Source organism: Salvelinus namaycush, chromosome 13 (assembly GCF_016432855.1).
Source record: "Salvelinus namaycush isolate Seneca chromosome 13, SaNama_1.0, whole genome shotgun sequence".
Taxonomy (NCBI): Eukaryota; Metazoa; Chordata; class Actinopteri; order Salmoniformes; family Salmonidae; genus Salvelinus; species Salvelinus namaycush.
Window position 1 is genome coordinate 45750708 of NC_052319.1, and position 21378 is coordinate 45772085.

The 21378-nt window shown below is 43.9% G+C and overlaps 1 protein-coding gene across 1 annotated transcript; it reads left to right on the forward strand.

Annotated features, from left to right (window-relative positions):
- The first annotated feature begins 208 nt into the window (after positions 1-208).
- LOC120058563 (interferon alpha/beta receptor 1a-like) lies at positions 209-14595 on the forward strand. The gene is made up of 7 exons (XM_039007346.1): positions 209-379; positions 3314-3440; positions 4667-4851; positions 10331-10491; positions 12410-12563; positions 12724-12881; positions 13037-14595. The coding sequence occupies exons 1-7, from the start codon at positions 328-330 to the stop codon at positions 13415-13417; spliced, it is 1218 nt and encodes a 405-aa protein (XP_038863274.1). The 5' UTR covers positions 209-327; the 3' UTR covers positions 13418-14595.
- Positions 14596-21378: the final 6783 nt, after the last annotated feature.

A 21378-nucleotide genomic window follows, 5' to 3' on the forward strand; every position in this document is an offset into this window, starting at 1 on the left:
CTATCTATGTATTTACCAAAATCTGATTATCCATTGATCTCATCCATGTTTTGACGATTGTGTCGCAAACTACGTACAAAAAACGTAAACAAATCGTTAGGACCAATGAGAGTAAAGTTACTGAGTTCGACGTCATTCATACGTCTCCATATATGGCATTGCGTTGGCATCCGTATTGGATAGTTTATCCTGGTGATGTTCACTGGGTGATAGACCAAATCAACTGGCCACAGCAACTAAAGCTGGGAGTGGGAAAATGAACGATCTGTGAAGGTAGTTTGGGAAAAACGTACCGTTGGATTACTTGTTAAATAATCATTATTCATCATGAACGTGGGCTTTGCACTCGTTCTCCTCTGGTCTCTCCCAATAACCAATGGTAAGTACAGTAACTAGCTAATTTAGCTATAGTTAGATCCCTGTAAGGGATTATTATATATTTTTTTACATATATTTGTAAATCATTATTTAACTAGGCAAATCGGTTAATGGCAGCCTACTCCGGCCAAACCCTCCCCTAACCAGGACAACGCTGGGCCAATTGTGCGCCGCCCTATGGGACTCCAGATCACCAGCTGGTTGTGATACAGCCCGGGATCAAACCGGGGTCTATAGTGATGCCTCTAAATCAAATCTTATTGGTCACATACACATGGTTAGCAGATGTTATTGCGAGTGTAGCGAAATGCTTGTGCTTCTAGTTCCGACAGTGCAGCAATATCTAGCATGTAACCTAACAATTCCACAACTACATAATACACACAAATCTAAGTAAAGGAATGGAATAAGAATATATTTATATAAATATATGGATGAGCAATGACAGAGCGGCAAAGGCAAGATTTAAAAGATGGTATAAAATACAGTATATACATATGAGATGAGTAATGCAAGATATGTAAACATTATTAAAGTGGCCAATGATTTAAAGTCTGTATGTAGGCAGCAGCCTGTCTGTGTTAGTGATAGCTGTTTAACTGTCTGATGGCCTTGAGATAGAAGCTGGTTTTCAGTCTCTCGGCGGTGTGGTAATCCTACCCCTAGCACTGAGATGCAGTGCTTTAGACCGCTGCACCACTCGATAGTACTCGATTAGGACGAAATTGGGTTTAGTTAGCTGTATAGATGTTGGCCCCGGTGTTATATGGATACAATTGTTACGTCTTCGCATCCAGTTCGCTCTGGAGTGGCAGGGTGCTCTGGACGTTCGAAAATGCAAAGCATTGATTGTCCGTTCATAAATTCAGAGCGCACACTGGACGCTCTGGTCGAGGAGTAGGGTTGATCGGAGCGTTCCGACATCCACCGCAGTCAAGCACCCAAGCTAACTGGCTAAAGCTACTTTCAGACATTTTAATACGAGTTCACCTCCTTCTGACCATTTTTCCTCGCCCCAGAAGAGCTGATTAGGTTGTGTTCATGTTATCTAGAGGGATGGTGACTGTGCTGCTGGCAATAATTTAATAATGTTTTTTTTTGCCGACGTTTACTGACACCGGTCATATTCAACATGTGTTGCGTGTTTGTACATTCAACAGTTATTCTGCACTCCGGGACTCAGACGAGAGCGCGCTGGAGTCGGAATAGATAGCCAGAGTTATTACACAGGGTTAGGATTGGATTCCCACACAGCCATATTTCCACGTTACAGTGCTTGTTAACGGAAAATAGTTACCTGTGCTAATTAGCTAGCCATCAGCGTCTCGGAACACCTGTGTTTAAACAAAGACAGACGCCGAAAATGTGTATTCACTGAAAAATACTGTCGGCTGCAACAGTGTTAATCTTTAAAACAGTGTACAGCAAGTATATTTTGCGTTTGTTAAATTATTTTGATGTGATATGAAAGTAAAGGGATTTGTTTCTAGAACCATACCGGAATTGTGAATCGATTCACGTTTAAATGGAGTATTTGGCTGTTTTGTTTTCGAGACAATTTGCGCTTTAAACAAAACCTGAAAAGGAATTTGGACTAAGGATTAACCAAATAGACCACAGTCTGTCGTTTCCAATGGGCGCAAATGTGATCTGAGTACGCACAACAAGCAAGGAGGTGGGCAGAGCCTAACAAGCGAGCTAGATCCTATTGGCACGTTCAAGCATGTATTTGCAAAATGGGTTTGGCGACTGCCAGGAGCGCGCTACTTGCCCGAATGCATAGTGCCAACTGTAACGTTTCGAGCAAAAATAATGGGTTTGGCAGTTTTTCATGTTTTGGGCTAGGCCCCTTTAGTTCCAGTGAAGGAAAATCTTAATGATACGACATTCTAGACGATTCTGTGCTTCAAACTTTGTGGCAACAATTTGGGGAAGCCCTTTCTTGTTTCGGTATGATAATGCCCCCATGCACAAAGTGAGGTCCATTTAGAAATGGTTTGTTGAGATCGGTGTGGAAGAACTTGACTGGCCTGCACAGAGCCCTGACCTCAACCCTATTGAACACCTTTGGGATGAATTGGATGTGCTGGATGTGCAATCCTAAAGGAGGGCTGTGATTGGTTAATGACCTATAATTTCCATTTCTATGTAATAGATGAATCATATCATTAAAAGTACCAGAGCCTACTCTGGAAATGTTTATTTTTGAAGAAGAGTATATTGTTTACAAACTATGTCTAAAAATAAGCTAAATCGAAAAGTGTCGTTTTGAGATCAATATTTGTTTTAATGTTGAATAAATGAATGTGACAATTTTTATTTAAAATAGTCTGGACATACTCCATATTTGAGGGAACACTACAAGGAGTTATAATGACACCAAGATGTCTATCATGTACGGTTTACAGATCATTAGGGTCTTACATGGTCACTTTCATCATGTTTAAATAATAATAATTGTTTGCTACAAAGGTATAACACATGTTAAACATCCTTCCTCCCAATGCCGTTCCTATGTGAGAATTACAAGAACATTCTGAGATACTGAAAATATTTCTCGCTGGCGTGGAATCGCCCAATAGAAGCGCTGGCTAGCTAGTGAGGTCAATGTCATTGTTGCACGTCTATTGTTTCATTCTCACCACAGGAATGTGTTTGCTTATTGGTTCTTCAGAGATTTTAAATATTGGATCAATTCCTCTTTTTTTGTTGAATATTTCATATTGTCCACAGGACATGTGAATTGGTGGTTGGCTGTGAAGTAGTGATGAAATACACAGCCTAAAGTATGCAAATGGTTATTTTAACTTCAAAGTTGCTTCCGAATCAGTTGATTATATCCAACTCCCATCATGTAACATGTAATCAACACGGTACCAAACAGTCAAGAACTTCTCAGTGACCCGGTCTGCCTGTCTTACTCTCTGTGTTCCAGTGCTTGCAGAGCTGCCACAACCTCAGAACCTGACTCTGCTCACCCTGAACACACAGTACGTACTGACGTGGGACTGGGACCAGACGACCACAGGCAACGCTGTTACCTTTACTGTAGAGTACATAGCGTAAGTCACCAGATGCACACACACCACCCCCGCAGACCCCACCTACATGTCACATACTGTACTGTATTTCACCTCCCTCCACCTACATGTCACACATGATACCGTATTTCACCTCCCCCCACCTACATGTCACATACTGTACTGTATTTCACCTCCCTCCACCTACATGTCACATACTGTACTGTATTTCACCTCACTCCACCTACATGTCACATACTGTACTGTATTTCACCTCCCTCCACCTACATGTCACATACTGTACTGTATTTCACCTCCCTCCACCTACATGTCACATACTGTACTGTATTTCACCTCCCCCCTCCTACATGTCACATACTATACTGTATTTCACCTCCCTCCACCTACATGTCACATACTGTACTGTATTTCACCTCCCTCCACCTACATGTCACATACTGTACTGTATTTCACCTCCCCTCACCTACATGTCACATACTGTACTGTATTTCACCTCCCTCCACCTACATGTCACATACTGTACTGTATTTCACCTCCCTCCACCTACATGTCACATACTGTACTGTATTTCACCTCCCTCCACCTACATGTCACATACTGTACTGTATTTCACCTCCCTCCACCTACATGTCACATACTGTACTGTATTTCACCTCCCTCCACCTACATGTCACATACTGTACTGTATTTCACCTCCCTCCACCTACATGTCACATACTGTACTGTATTTCACCTCCCTCCACCTACATGTCACATACTGTACTGTATTTCACCTCCCCCCTCCTACATGTCACATACTGTACTGTATTTCACCTCCCCCCACCTACATGTCACATACTGTACTGTATTTCACCTCCCTCCACCTACATGTCACATACTGTACTGTATTTCACCTCCCTCCACCTACATGTCACATACTGTACTGTATTTCACCTCCCTCCACCTACATGTCACATACTATACTGTATTTCACCTCCCCCCACCTACATGTCACATACTGTACTGTATTTCACCTCCCTCCACCTACATGTCACATACTGTACTGTATTTCACCTCCCCCCACCTACATGTCACATACTGTACTGTATTTCACCTCCCCCCACCTACATGTCACACATGATACCGTATTTCACATCCTACACCCAAACAGTGACTCGTCTGTTTTATTTTACCACCATGAGAGTCATGATCTGGTATTAGGCCACGACTGCCTCTCATCACTGACCCTCTCGCTCGCTCCCCAACAGGAAGTACAAGATGAAGAGGAAGAAGTGGAACTGGAGCGGTGTCTGTGAAAGGAGCACACACACCCGCTGTGACCTCACAGGTTCTGATCTGTACTACCTGGGCAAATACATGCTCCGAGTCCAAGCCAGCGCAGACGGAGTCAACTCACACTGGGTCTACATAGAATTCTGCCCTGATAAAAACGGTGAGAGAGGAATGGGAGAAGGCAGACAGACTTGAGCACAGATGGAACAACTAAATGAGAGAAGAAAATAAACACAGTTGCGAACATTCACACATTTAAACGCCCACCAACAGCAACACGCTCACACACACACACACACACAGCCACACGCTTGTGTTGATTGAGCTTTCAGAAGTTGTAAAGGCACTCAAATTTAGTACTCTTAAGAAAGCGGCTGGCCCGGATGAATTGAACCCTCATTTTTCAAATAATGGGTGCAGAGAGTATTGCTGCCCCTCTCACTCATATAGTAAATCTTTCATTGGCGAGTAATACCATTCCTAAAGTCTGGAAAGCAGCCTACGTCACGCCTTTACATAAGGGTGGAAATCTGTCCCAGTTGGATAACTATCGTCCCATATCTAAACTGTCTGCACATGCAAACGTTTTGGAAAAAACTGAGTTATGAGTTCATCAGTTTTATCTCAATTCCAGTCGGGTTTTAGAGCCAAGTATACTGCCCTACCAAGCAAAAAGCCAGTAACTGCTCATAGCGTGGAACTGAGGAAAAAGGGCTTTTATATACCTTGGTTTCACAGTAACTTTATGCAGTTACTGCTAACATGACCCCCATTTTCACCAAAACACAATACAATAGAGGCAGGATACTTGTCCACCTGATTAAGCATGTGTTTAATGGAGCAAGAATGACTTTAACTCATTTTCTACCAAATGATCAGTTACTGCCTTTTTGCTTGGTAGGGCAGTATAGTACAATTACTGCACTAAGGTTGTTGGGGATTTTTTTAGATGTTCACTTTTTATCGACTTGTCAAAGGCCTTTGACACCGCTGACCATGCCCTGCTGTTGTATAGACTAAATAAAAGTCAGTTTAAGTGTTGATGCTTTGTATTGGTTCCAAAATGACCTTTCTGACACAACAATGTGTAGCACAGCAGGGTATGGAATCTGAGTTTCGAAGGCTTACGAAAGGAGTTCCCCAGGGCTCAACTTTAGGTCCGATCCTTTTTACACTGTATATAAATGATATAGGGAAGACTGTTGACTCTGACACAATGATTTATTCTTGCGCATCTACTATTGAGATCGCTTTTCAGGACTTATAGTTGGCTTTTGATGTTATTCAGAGGCATCTTTTCGAATTGACACGTGCTTTTTTTTTTTTTTTAAGTAAACAGATGGAGTCACTTTCAGATTTTAACTATGAAAGGCCAGCAAATTGATAGGGTCACCTCCTATAATATCTATGGGAATTAGTTGGATGAAAAGCAGAATTTTAAACAGCACATTGATAACCTTGAAGAAACTGATGTTGAAATTGGGTTTCTATTTTAGGAACAAATCTTGCTTTTCAATATCTGTCAGAAATGATCTTGTTCAAAGCACTTTGTTATCGGTCCTCGATTATGGTGATATTGTCTATGTGTAACCGATGTGAAATTGCTAGCTAGTTAGCGGTGGTGCGCGCTAATAGCGTTTCAATCGGTGACGTCACTCGCTCTGAGACCTTGAAGTAGTTGTTCCACTTGCTCTGCAAGGGCCGTGGCTTTTGTGGTGCGATGGGTAACAATGCTTCGTGGGTGTCAGTTGTTGATGTGTGCAGAGGGTCCCTGGTTCGAGCCCAGGTAGGGGCGAGGACAGGGGAGAGGACATGCAGGCCTCCACAAGTACCTTAAACTCTGGACACGGTGTATCATGGTGCTTTAAGATTCACAACAAATGCTACATCAATTACCCATGGTGCAATTATGGATTTTTTTATATTTTATTTAACATTTATTGAACCAGGGAAGTCAGTTAAGAATAAATTCTTATTTGCAATGACGGCCTACCAAAAGGCCTCCTGCGGGGAAATAAATACAATATAAATATTGGACAAAACACACATCATGACAAGAGTGACAACACTACATAAAGAGAGACCTAAGATGTCATGTGTTGCTATGTTGTCAACACAGCATGGTGGCAACATAAGAAAAACAACATGGTAGCAACACAACATGGTAGCAGTACAAAACATGGTACAAACATTATTGGGCACAGACAACCGTGCAAGAAGGTAGACAACAATACATCACACGAAGCAGCCACAACTGTCAGTAAGAGTGTCCATGATTTGAGTCTTTGAATTAAGAGATTGAGATAAAACTGTCCAGTTTGAGTGTTTTTTGCAGCTCGTTCCAGTCGCTAGCTGCAGCGAACTGAAAAGAGGGACCCAGGGATGTGTGTGCTTTGGGGACCTTTAACAGAATGTGACTGGCAGAACGGGTGTTGTATGTGGAGGATGAGGGCTGCAGTAGATATCTCAGATAAAGGGGAGTGAGGCCTAAGAGGGTTTTCTAAATAAGCATTAACCAGTAGGTCTTGCGACGGGTATACATAGATTACCAGTTTACAGAGGAGTGCAGTGATGTGTCCTATAAGGAGCATTGGTGGTAAATCTGATGGCTGAATGGTAAAGAACATCTAGCCGCTCGAGAGCACCCTTACCTGCCGATCTATAAATTACGTCTCCGTGATCTAGCATGGTTAGGATGGTCATCTGAATCAGGGTTAGTTTGGCAGCTGGGGTGAAAGAGGAGTGATTACGATAGAGGAAACAAAGTCTAGATTTGACTTTAGCCTGCAGCTTTGATATGTGCAGAGAGAAGGGCAGTGCACTGTCTAGCCATACTCCCAAGTACTTGTATGAAGTGACTACCTCAAGCTCTAAACCCTCAGAGGTAGTAATCACACCGGTGGGAAGAGGGGCATTCTTCTTACCAAACCACATGACCTTTTTGTTCTGAACACCTCCAAAACAAGGTTAAGGGTAGAGAAAGCCTGTTGGGCACTAAGAAAGATTTGTTGTAGAGCATTAACACAAAATCTGGGGAGGGGCCAACCTAGTATAAGACTATCGTCTGCATATAAATGGATTAGAGAGCTTCCTACTGCCTGAGCTATGTTGTTGATGTAAATTGAGAAGAGCGTGGGGCCTAGGCTTGAGCCTTGGGGTACTCCCTTGGTGACAGGCAGTGGCTGAGACCGCAGATGTTCTGACTTTATACACTGCACTCTTTGAGAGAGGTAGTTAGCAAACCAGGCCAAAGACCCATCAGACACCAATCCTCCTTAGCTGGCTCACAAGAATGGAATGGTCTACTGTATCAAAAGCTTTGGCCAAGTCAATAAAAATAGCAGCACAATATTGCTTAGAATCAAGGGCAATGGTGACATCATTTAGGACCTTTTTAAGGTTGCAGTGACGCATCAATAACCTGAGCAGAAAACATTGCATAGCAGAGAGAATACTATAGACATCAAGAACGCTAGTCAGTTGATTATTGACAAGTTTTTCCATCACTTTTGATAAACAGGGCAAAATAGAAATTGGCCTATAACAATTAGGATCAGCTTGATCTCCCCCTTTTTAAATAAAAGATGAACTGTGGCTCCCATCAAAGCAATGGGAACCTCCCCAGAAAGGAGATACAGGCTTGGCAATGATAGTGGTAAGAACATTTTTTAAGAAGAAAGGGTCTAATCCATATGACTCAGATGTTTTTTTGGGGTCAAGTTTAAGGAATGCCATTAGCACCTCGGACTTAGTGACTGCCTGCAGGGAGAAACTTTGTAGCGGGGCAGGTGAAAAAGAGGGAGAAGCATCGGGGATAGTCACATTAGAAGGGGTGGGAAATGAGGAAATGTTGGACTGGCAATGAGGCATGGCTGAGTCAAATATGAATCCTGACTTAATAAAATGGTGATTAAAAAGCTCAGCCATGTTCTTGTCTGTAACAACCACATCATTAACATTAAGGGACATGGGCAGCTGTGAGGACAAGGGTTTATCCTCCAGGTCTTTAACCGTTTCCCAGAACTTCTTGGGGTTAGACCCACAGAGAGAGAACTGCTCCTTAAAGTAACTAACTTTGGCCTTCCGGATAGCCTGTGCACTTATTTCTCATTTGCCTGAACGAGAGCCAGTCAGCCTGAGTATGCGTGTACCAAGCCTTTCGCCAAATGCAATTCTTGAGGTGGAGTAACTCTGCCAGATCACGGTCGAACCAGGGGCTTAACCTGTTTTTTCGGTTCTCATTTTCTTTATGGGGGTGCGTTTGTTAACAATACCACTGAAAATATAAAAAAAGAAGGACCAAGCCCCTTCGACATATGGGATCAAGCTGTCTCTATCCCATTTTACAGATATAGTTAGTATGACAATTCCCGGATGTCGTCCTAAATTTGCCAAAATATGAAGTATACACGCAGAGGACACTATTGCCGTACTTTAGGGCCCATAATGCAATTCCTCAAAATGGGGAGGGGCTTCACAACATTTTCAGATTTGTAGTAAATGGCGGAAGATATGCAGCCGAAGTCCAACGAGAGCAGATACAAATTCATTGCTTTAACCTCTCTAGGGGGTGTGGGACGCTACCACCTGGCCAACATCCAGTGAAATGTAACTAATTATGACGAATGTTGAGCAATGTAATGACTTTTCACATAAGTTACGTTATGTTGGCTGACAATTTGTTACCTACGCTATCCTCACGAACCACATAGCATATTACAGTAGTATGTACCAGTATGTTAGCTAGCTACCTAACGTTGGTTGGCTACTAATACATCGGACTTGCCAGTATATCAACTATATGCTATCTAACTTAGCTAAGTTGTGTAGTTTTTTAAAGCGTGATTAAATTGTTGCTAGCAGCACAGTTACAGTTACCAACACTCTGGATAACATGAAACCAGCCTAACCAGCTCTGCTAGGGCAAGTACAATGGTCAGAGTGAAATGTTCTCTCATTTGTGTCTGGATGTAGCTAGCCAACATTAGCCAGTTACAACGGCAGCCAAGCACCCAAGCTCAGGTCAGAACACTTGGATCAACCCTAGTCCTCGGCCAGAGCGTCCAGTGTGCGCTCTGAACGCTTATGAACAGATAATCTGACAACACTCTGAATTTAGGAACGCCCAGAGTGTGCTCTGGCACTCTCAGATTGAATTTACGAACACGCCCCAAAGTCATATGATGTCCTAACTAATAATTTGTTATGCTAGCAAGAGGTTGCTCAGCAACAGCATCAACTTCCGGGATAGACGGGTGAAGCGCTAGTACGCTCAACTGAAAGAATAAGGTTTAGTTTACAGTATAATACAATTAACTAATAGTATGTAGTGTATGGGTATTCGAACACAGCTTTTGTCTTTTGTATTTATCTGTAATATTTTCCGTACACGCTGCTATTTCCCTGTTTTGCCTTCTTGCCAGGTCGCCGTCGCAAATTAGACTTTTAACCTCAATGGGTCTTACCTGGTTAAATAAAATGAAAATATAACACGCACAGCCACCCTCACACACAACTAGCACAGAGACCGTTAATCTGTCCTTCACCAAGAGTCATTCCCAGAACTCTGGAGTTGCCTGTATGGCAACTATTGATTATTAGTGAGTTTATTTTGGTCTGATCTGTTCTTCCCCGTGTAGCTTCTTTGGGCCCACCGTCCAGGGTGGAGCTGGCTCCTGTGAGGAACCTGCTGGATGTGACCATCTCTGATCCCCTGAACAGCACCCAGGGCTCCATGAAGGAACACGTCCCCTTCCTGGACTACCGCATCCTGTACTGGAGCCGCTCTGATGACCCTCAGGTACTGGCACAACCTTCTGCCTTTTTCTGTGGCCTCTAAAGACTCCTGGGCCTCCCCTCAGTAACCCTGGGACTGCTGTAACCTGGGCCTCCCCTCAGTAACCCTGGGACTGCTGTAACCTGGGCCTCCCCTCAGTAACCCTGGGACTGCTGTAACCTGGGCCTCCCCTCAGTAACCCTGGGACTGCTGTATCCTGGGCCTCCCCTCAGTAACCCTGGGACTGCTGTAACCTGGGCCTCCCCTCAGTAACCCTGGGACTGCTGTATCCTGGGCCTCCCCTCAGTAACCCTGGGACTGCTGTAACCTGGGCCTCCCCTCAGTAACCCTGGGACTGCTGTAACCTGGGCCTCCCCTCAGTAACCCTGGGACTGCTGTAACCTGGGCCTCCCCTCAGTAACCCTGGGACTGCTGTAACCTGGGCCTCCCCTCAGTAACCCTGGGACTGCTGTATCCTGGGCCTCCCCTCAGTAACCCTGGGACTGCTGTAACCTGGGCCTCCCCTCAGTAACCCTGGGACTGCTGTAACCTGGCCCTCCCCTCAGTAACCCTGGGACTGCTGTAACCTGGGCCTCCCCTCAGTAACCCTGGGACTGCTGTAACCTGGGCCTCCCCTCAGTAACCCTGGGACTGCTGTAACCTGGGCCTCCCCTCAGTAACCCTGGGACTGCTGTAACCTGGGCCTCCCCTCAGTAACCCTGGGACTGCTGTAACCTGGGCCTCCCCTCAGTAACCCTGGGACTGCTGTAACCTGGGCCTCTCCTCAGTAACCCTGGGACTGCTGTAACCTGGGCCTCCCCTCAGTAACCCTGGGACTGCTGTAACCTGGGCCTCCCCTCAGTAACCCTGGGACTGCTGTAACCTGGGCCTCCCCTCAGTAACCCTGGGACTGCTGTAACCTGGGTCTCCCCTCAGTAACCCTGGGACTGCTGTAACCTGGGCCTCCCCTCAGTAACTCTGGGACTGCTGTAACCTGGGCCTCCCCTCAGTAACCCTGGGACTGCTGTAACCTGGGTCTCCCCTCAGTAACTCTGGGACTGCTGTAACCTGGGCCTCCCCTCAGTAACTCTGGGACTGCTGTAACCTGGGCCTCCCCTCAGTAACCCTGGGACTGCTATAAAACACCAGAAGCTACAACAACATGTTGTAACACTCTAAACAATAATCTTAAAGATAGGAACACAAGTGTGTTCTAATGTGGTTTTCAATGCAGGTAACTGGTTGGTGCTCTGTATTCTGGAAGGTTTTGAAGTGTTCTATATTGGTGCTTTGTATTCTGGAAGGTTTTGAAGTGTTCTATGTTGGTGCTTTGTATTCTGGAAGGTTTTGAAGTGTTCTATGTTGGTGCTTTGTATTCTGGAAGGTTTTGAAGTGTTCTATGTTGGTGCTTTGTATTCTGGAAGGTTTTGAAGTGTTCTATGTTGGTGCTTTGTATTCTGGAAGGTTTTGAAGTGTTCTATGTTGGTGCTTTGTATTCTGGAAGGTTTTGAAGTGTTCTATATTGGTGCTTTATATTCTGGAAGGTTTTGAAGTGTTCTATATTGGTGCTTTGTATTCTGGAAGGTTTTGAAGTGTTCTATGTCAGTTGTTCCATGTTCTCTGGAACTCTTCCAGTTGAAACAACATCAATAACCCTTCTGCTGTGTCCCTGTGTTACACCAGAGCAGATATATGATTTCTATGTCATCTCTATATCCCAAACCTTTCCTGGTGTACCCCCAACCGTTCCACTTCTGTGACGTATTCAGGACTAGCACATCTGATTCAACTTGTAAAGGGCTTGATGATGAGTTCACCACTAGAATCCCATGTGCTCCTACTGGAATGGGTGAAATAAGTGGAACGGCTGGGGGTAGTGCAAGACAGGGCAGCGTATCCCAACCCTGTCTGATTTTATAACCTGTTCTTATTGGATGTTCAGGGTCTGAAGCCTAAAGTGGTGGACTCTAGCAACAACCTGGTGACGCTGCCTGAGCTGGAGGCCTGGACGTGGTACTGTGTCATGATCCAGTCTCGCTATTACTACTACAACAAGACTAGCAGCTACACAGAACCCCAGTGCATGCAGACAGAGGGTAGGAATGAACACTTCACACTAAAGACTTGGAGATTGGTTTCCAAATTGCTTGACAAATTACCTACCTGTGTAATGTGTGTGTAGAGATGGCAGAGAGCGTGTTTTACAGGAGCAGTTACATAATAAGGCCACTAAAGTGTGACTGTCCTCGTCCTCAGGTGACACCCCGTACTGGCAGATCTTCCTATACTTCCTGGTCTCCATGACGCTGTGTTTCCTGCTCGTGTTGCTTCCCTCCTACGCCTTCTTCAGGTTCTACAGAGTCCTCAAAAACACCGTTTACCCCTCTATCCAGCTGCCTGCACACATCCAGGAGGTAGGTCTCACAAATACTAACTCAACAGTAAACAGCATAACAGTAATATCCAGGTGTACTGTCCATCCTCTTGGTTGGTGGGTGTATCTGTGTGTTTAAGGGTGGTTGGGATTAAGCCATGACAATTATCATCTTTCTCTCTTCCCCTCCCCCAGTACCTCTGTGACTCCTCCCCCGGCTCCGACATGCCCCGCCTCCTCACTGCTGATTCAGAGGCGGAGCTGTGCTGTGATAAGCTGACCATCTGTCCTGAGGTGTTGCTCCTGGACATACATGTCCCTCCTCCTCTCACAGCGCCCCCCTCAGAGCTGGAGCAGGACAGCGGCAAGCACATCCGCCAGGACAGCGGAGACTCTGGGATCTACTCCACAGAGGGAGGCTCCGCCCAGCAGGGTCGTAGTGGTGGGGAGCCAATCAGGAGAGACCAGGAAGTGGACTCCTGGCAGACACTGGAGCAGGTCAAGATGGAGGCGATGGGGAGAGAGTCGGCCGACGAAAGAGATCTGGACGAGGGGGTTGTGGATGTGTGCGTCTGAGGAGAAATGGAGAGCTGGGTGGAAAGACCATCAATGATGGTTGGCGATTTGTAATGAGGAAATGAGAATGGTCGCACAGAATGTTCTCAAGTCTCCGTCTTGCTGCCTCTCCATAAAGGTCACTGTGAAGAGAATGACGTATGAGCCAAAGACGCATCGTCACCTGTCCTGCCTACATTAAAGGAAAAATCTACTCCAAAACTATCTTATAATATTGTTTCGTTAGTCCACTGTTGATACAGTCCCAAATTGTTTTGCATGTCAACAGACAAGTTTTCAAAATATTGGACTTTCAAGAAGCAAAGTGTCACATGATGTAAAATGCATCATTGTGTGGCAAGTGACACTTCTTGAAAGTCCAATACCTTAAACTTGTCTGTTGACATGCAAAACATTTTGGGACTGTATCATCAGTGGACTAATGAATCCCATGTTGCTGTGTGTTTAAGGGTATAGAAACAAGCTTAAAAGTGTCAGATTTGGTATGGGGGGCACATTGACTTCAAGATGTCTAAAAGACCCCAGTCCACCTTTCTTTTCTATGACTTGGGTATAGAAGCTGATAAGGGTCGTGTTGGTTCCAGACTTAGTGCACTGTTGTTGCTCGAGTCTTTCACAACGTCAGCAACGTGGGGCCTTCCTCTTGACACAGCCTGGTATAGTGGTCCTGGATGGCAGGGAGCTCTGCCCGAGTGATGTACTGGGCCGTATGCACCCCACTTTGTAGCGCCTGGCGATCGGGTGCCTTGTAGATGCCGTTCCAAGCGGTAATGCAGCCAGTCAAGACGCTCTCGATGGTGCAGCTGTAGAACAGCCTCCCGAGGTGTAGAGGCGCCGTCATGCCCTCTTCTCAACTGTGTGTATGGACCTTAAGTCCTTAGTGATTTGGACACTGAGGAACTTGAAGCTCTCGACCTGCTTCACTACCGCCCCATTGATGTGGATGGGGGCGTGTGTTCGCCCCTCCGGTTCCTCTAGTCCACGATCAGCTCCTGTGGTCTTGCTGACGTTGAGGGAGAGGTTGTTGTCCTGGCACCACACTACCAGGTTTCTGAACTCCACCCTATAGGCTGCCTCTTCGTCCTACGTGATAAGTCCTACCACCGTCGTGTCGTCAGCATACTTGGTGTTGGACTCGTGCGCAGTCATGGGTGAACGGAATACAGGAGGGGACTAAGCACACAGCCCTGCGGGGCCCCCGTGTTGATGGTTAGTGTGGTGGATGTGTTGTTGCCTACCCTCACCACCTGGGGGCGGCCCATCAAAGTCCAGGATCCAGTTGCAGAGGGAGGTGTTCAGACCCAGGGTCCTGAGCTTGGTGGTTAGCTTGGAAGGGACTATGGTTTTGATTGCTGAGCTGTAGTCAATGAACAGCATTCTTACATAGGTACTCTTTTTGTCCAGAGGGGTGAGGGCAGTATGGAGTGCAATAGAGATTGCGTCATCTGTTGGGGCGAAATGCAAATTGGAGTGGGTCCAGGGTGTCTGGGATGATAGTGTGAGCCATGACCAACCTTTCAAAGTATTTCATGGCTATAGATGTGAGTGCTACGGGGCGATTTGCCAGCTACTCAGTGCAAACTTTGAGTATGTGGCCTGGTATTCCGTCGGGCCCCACGGCCTTGTGAATGTTAACCTGTTTGAAGGTCTTACATTGACTACGGAGAGCAAGATCATACAGTCGTACTGAACAGCTGGGGCTCTCATGCATGGTTCAGTGTTGCTTACCTCAAAGCGTGCATAAAGGCATTTAGCTCCTTTGGTAGGCTTACATCGCTAGGCAGGTCGTGGCTGGGTTTCCCGTTTATAATCTGTGGTGGATTACAAAGGGTGTGCAAGTTTTTTTTGTTACTTTTTAAAACATGAATTAGTTTGTTCTTTATGGAATCTGAAATCAAGGAAAGTGTCATGTTTTCTCTCTATCTTCTTATTATTTGACTTCATCTTTCTTTTAAAAGGTGCTTTGGTCCAACTGTTACTGGTTGGACCCCTGAGTCTTAAACAAGAACTGAATCCCTGAAGGTCTGTTTATTGATGTCTGTCTTTCTGATTGTTTGTTTTCTGAGGTGAAACAAATTCCTCCTAGAGGTTTTTTCATACAACATCATTTCGTCGAAGTTAAATTATCGGCATCATTTGGATAAAAAGTGACATAAAACAAAATGCATCCAACAAAACCATACCTTACATCTGTCAAAGCCTCATAAACACAGCCAATGCAAATGTTTGTCTATGTTTTATCATACCTAGCTGACATCTGACGTAGCATTATAGTTACCTACTGTAGGTTTAAAAAGTAGTCCTGGTCCTAAAAAGTAGTGTGCAGAAACAATTGTCGCATTTTACAGTAACACACCGACTCATTCAAGGTTTTTTTGGGGGGGTTTCACTGTTTTCTACATTGTAGAATAATTGTGAAGACAAACTATGAAATAACATATGGAATCATGTAGTAACCAAAAAAGTGTTAAACAAATCTAAATATATTTTAGATTCTTCAAAGTAGCCACCCTTTGCCTTGATGCCAGGTCATCTGATGCAGCATTCCATCACTCTCCTTCATCACATAGCTCTTACACAGCTTGGAGGTGTGTTTTGGGTCATTGTCCTGTTGAAAAACAAATGAAGGTCCCACTAAGCGCAAACCAGATGGGATGGCGTTTCGCTGCAGAATGCTGTGGTAGCCATGCTGGTTAAGTGTGCCTTGACTTCTAGGACATATTTCCACCAGTCTAATGTCCATTGCCTGTGTTTCTTGGCCCAAGCAAGTCTCTTCTTATTATTGGTGTCCTTTAGTAGTGGTTTCTTTGCAGCAATTTGACCATGAAGGCCTGATTCACACAGTCTCCTCTGAAAAGTTGATGTTGAGATGTGTCTGTTACTTGAACTCTGAAGCATTTATTTGGGCTGCAATCTGAGGTGCAGTTAACTCAAATGAACTTATCCTCTGGGTCTGCCTTTCCTGTGGTGGTCCTCATGAGAGCAAGTTTCATCATAGCGCTTGATGGTTTTTGAGAATGGACTTGAAATGTTCAGCATTTACTGACATTCATGTCTTAATGTAATGATGGACTGTCATTTGTCTTTGCTTATTTGAGATCTTCTTGCCATAATACGGACCTGGTGTTTTACCAAATATGCTGTACAATACGGAACACGCTGTACAATACGGAACACGCTGTACAATACTGAACACTCTGTACAATACTGAACACGCTGTACAATACTGAACACGCTGTACAATACTGAACACGCTGTACAATATTGCATCCAAATAGTTGAATTCATATTAAATAAATTCTCATCTCGTACTCCTTGCCCAGGTCTTTTATTGCATACGGACACTACCTTTTTCCTAGATAAATGATGTGAGCTTGACCTATGTTACATCTGTGAAGGAAACATATTATTCATCAGTGAGTAACAACCACGTGTGGCTGTGAGAGTACATGCTGCTACATGTACACAGTCACTAACTTTTGGCCCTGTACTGATTTCCTGTGTAGTCTGTTCCTTTATGAATCACACTGGGCCGGGAAGTTGTGACCGTGAACATGCTGCCGCATGTAGGGTATGATGAGAATGAGAACAAAACACAACGGAGCGTTTTTTGAGAGAGCTTCTTGTCAAAGCCTCATAAACACAGCCAATGCAAATGTTTGTCTATGTTTTATCATACCTAGCTGACATCTGACGTAGCATTATAGTTACCTACTGTAGGTTTAAAAAGTAGTCCTGGTCCTAAAAAGTAGTGTGCAGAAACAATTGTCGCATTTTACAGTAACACACCGACTCATTCAAGGTTTTTGGGGGGGGGTTTTCACTGTTTTCTACATTGTAGAATAATTGTGAAGACAAACTATGAAATAACATATGGAATCATGTAGTAACCAAAAAAGTGTTAAACAAATCTAAATATATTTTAGATTCTTCAAAGTAGCCACCCTTTGCCTTGATGCCAGGTCATCTGATGCAGCATTCCATCACTCTCCTTCATCACATAGCTCTTACACAGCTTGGAGGTGTGTTTTGGGTCATTGTCCTGTTGAAAAACAAATGAAGGTCCCACTAAGCGCAAACCAGATGGGATGGCGTTTCGCTGCAGAATGCTGTGGTAGCCATGCTGGTTAAGTGTGCCTTGACTTCTAGGACATATTTCCACCAGTCTAATGTCCATTGCCTGTGTTTCTTGGCCCAAGCAAGTCTCTTCTTATTATTGGTGTCCTTTAGTAGTGGTTTCTTTGCAGCAATTTGACCATGAAGGCCTGATTCACACAGTCTCCTCTGAAAAGTTGATGTTGAGATGTGTCTGTTACTTGAACTCTGAAGCATTTATTTGGGCTGCAATCTGAGGTGCAGTTAACTCAAATGAACTTATCCTCTGGGTCTGCCTTTCCTGTGGTGGTCCTCATGAGAGCAAGTTTCATCATAGCGCTTGATGGTTTTTGCGAATGCACTTGAAATGTTCAGCATTTACTGACATTCATGTCTTAAAGTAATGGACTGTCATATGTCTTTGCTTATTTGAGATCTTCTTGCCATGATACAGACCTGGTGTTTTACCAAATATGCTGTACAATACGGAACACGCTGTACAATACGGAACACGCTGTACAATACGGAACACGCTGTACAATACGGAACACGCTGTACAATACGGAACACGCTGCACAATACGGAACACGCTGTACAATACGGAACACGCTGTACAATACTGCTTCCAAATAGAGTTGAATTCATATTAAAGAAAGTATCTCATCTCATACTCCTTGCCCAGGTCTTTTATTGCATACGGACACTACCTTTTTCCTAGATAAATGATGTGAGCTTGACCTATGTTACATCTGTGAAGGAAACATATTATTCATCAGTGAGTAACAACCACGTGTGGCTGTGAGAGTACATGCTGCTACATGTACACAGTCACTATCTTTTGGCCCTGTACTGATTTCCTGTGTAGTCTGTTCCTTTATGAATCACACTGGGCCGGGAAGTTGTGACCGTGAACATGCTGCCGCATGTAGGGTATGATGAGAATGAGAACAAAACACAACGGAGCGTTTTTTGAGAGAGCTTCTTGTCAACGTGACAGAAGGATCAGCCTGGCCTCAGACTAGAGGCTAGGGGCTGGGGGATAAGGTTAAGAGTTATGGTTAGCTAACATGCTAGGTAGTTGCAAAGTTGCTAATTAGCTAAAATGTTATCTATGATGTGATTCAAACATGCAAACTTTGGGTTGCTAGACATTCATATTACACACCCAACCAACCTCTCTACTTTAGTTTTTGACTTATGTAACCATACCAACCATAAACACATCATACTCATTTGAGTGTCACACATTTAACCTTACTGTTATGTCTAGTCAACGTTAGCCAAAACAAATTGCAATTTGTAACATATCATACGAATTGCATTTTGTAACATATCATATGAAATGGACATTCACAAATGAATACATACCATACGAAACGTAACATATGATACTCATTTGATTGTTACAGCTTTACTATGTTCCTTCTACCCCTGAGTCCAGGTTGGAAGGACCTGTGGAAATAGAGGGGAGAGAGGCTGTCAAGATCAGGGATGAAGATATGCTATTAAACCTATTTGCATGGCCAGCTTTCCTCTTTGCATACCAAGGTAAGTTTTCTAACTCAAAATTAAATTATAGATTGCTCCACTTGTACTTTTGCGATACTTGAGCAGTGTCTAGACATTTGATTAAAATAAATCCCAACTACACAAGTGTTACAGGTGAATCTAAAAGCATGCAATGTTGATCGTGCATACAGTGCATTAGGAAAGTATTCAGACCCCTTGACTTTTTCCACATTTTGTTACGTTACAGCCTTAATCTAAAATTGATGACATCATTTTTTTACTCATCTATACACAATACACCATAATGACAAAGCAAAAACGGTTTGGTAGAATTTTGTACAAATTTATTAAAAAATAAATAAATACATCTTCAGACTCATTACTCAGTACTTTGTTGAAGCACCTTTGGCAGCGATTACAGCCTCAAGTCTTGCGTATGACGCTACATACTTGGCACACCTGTATTTGGGGAGTTTCTCCCATTCTTCACTGCAGATCCTCTCAAGCTCTGTCAGGTTGTAAGGGGAGCTTCACTGCACAGCTATTTTCAGGTCTCCAGAGATGGTCGATCCGGGGTCTGGCTGGGCCACTCAAGGACGTTCAGAGACGTCCAGAGACCACCCAAGCAACTGCCTGTCACCCCGCTATCATCCAGAAGGCGAGGTCAGTTCAGGTGCATCAAAGCTGGGACCGAGAGACTGAAAAACAGCTTCTATCTCAAGGCCATCAGACTGCTAAACAGTATATATAATATTTTTCAGCGCTGATCTGATTGGTCAAAAGACCAGTTAGTGAGAAAAGATCATAATTGATCTCCGTGTCTAAACTCAGCCATCTTAACCCATGCTGTTAAATGATACTTGAAATTACTTTTTTTCATGTCATCATTCTGTCAATAGTGACATTTTCTCCAGTGTTGCAATGATTTTTATTTTTACAGAACTGAGAACCTCAGAAGCACATGTCTCATTACACAAGGCCAATTGTCTATGTTAATTCCCATAACAGACTGATAATTAAGTGGCTGGTTTGTGTGTCATCATAGACCCTGTTATACCAGTTTTTTTTTTGGGGGGGGGGGGGGGGGGGGGGGGGGGACCTATTGTGGACAGATCTTCTTGACCACCTCAGGAAGGTAATCAGTGACGCATCATGCATTGTATCTGGAAATCTAACCTCATCCTCAGGCTACATTGCTAACGAGAGAGAGCCGGCTGGTGGACGAGATTACTTGTGTAATGAAAACCACATGTTAATGCAAGGTGTAACCAGTGTTTATATAACTATGGTTTGTCACACATATATATGTTCCATTAGCTAAGATTCATTAGTTTTCTTGGCCAACTTAACAGCCTGATTGCCTGCTGTACTTTAGATTACTGGCCCTGAATAGTGGGTAAGAGCTGTTTGGTATGTACACCACACACAAAAGCCTAATTTGGCTTCCTCAGGGTTAAGTGCTGTTGTCTTTAGTAATTCCTCTTTTTTTAGATCAGATATGCCACTTCAATTGGTACTGTATTTCTGTTAACAGGTGGCAGAATTTCAGTGTCAGTTTAAATTATGGATGCTCTGTAGAGCAAGTCACACAGCAGACACCTGCCTTCATACTAAGAGCAGAAAACCCCTGTCCACTGCTTGGATTAACCGAGGACTGGTAGACTTCCAACCCACATGGAGATGTGTGAAACTCACTCGTCAGCCTGAAGTGTTCCGACTTGCGCTGCTGAATAGCTTTTCGGTGGCAGAACTAGGTAAGATGTTTCAGGAGGACGGTCATGTGTGTTTGCGAGGCAGAGCTCCTCGGGTTTGAGCCTCGGTTTGAGCTGAATCAGGTGGATGTGGTAAGCCTACTCGCTAAGCAAGCAACTGGGCAAAAACTTGTTGAACCAATGTTGTTTCTGCGCCATTTCAACCAAAAAATGTACTGTGATGTTGAACAAGGAAAACGACTTGGATTTGCAAAAAAGTGTGTGAATGTGAATTTTTGTCTTTTTTTTCACCCAACTTTTAACCTAAATCCAATTTTTGGGGTTTGATTTCACATTAGCTGATAACTTAAACAAATGTAAATCAAAACTAGACGTTGAACTTACGTATGTGCCCACTGTGTTACACCTTTACTGTTTAGCATAATTATCATACAGTCCAGTTAGTGAACATTTCTAATACAAATTTTTTTTTGTGACATGTTCTTCATACTGTATGTGTCTAATCTTATCAGTGGTGGGAAAAGTACCCAAATGTCATACTTGAGTAAAAGTAAAGATACATTAATAGAAAGTTACTCAAGTGAAAGTCACTGAGTAAAATCATACTTGAATAAAAGTATGAAAGTATTTGGTTTTAAATATACT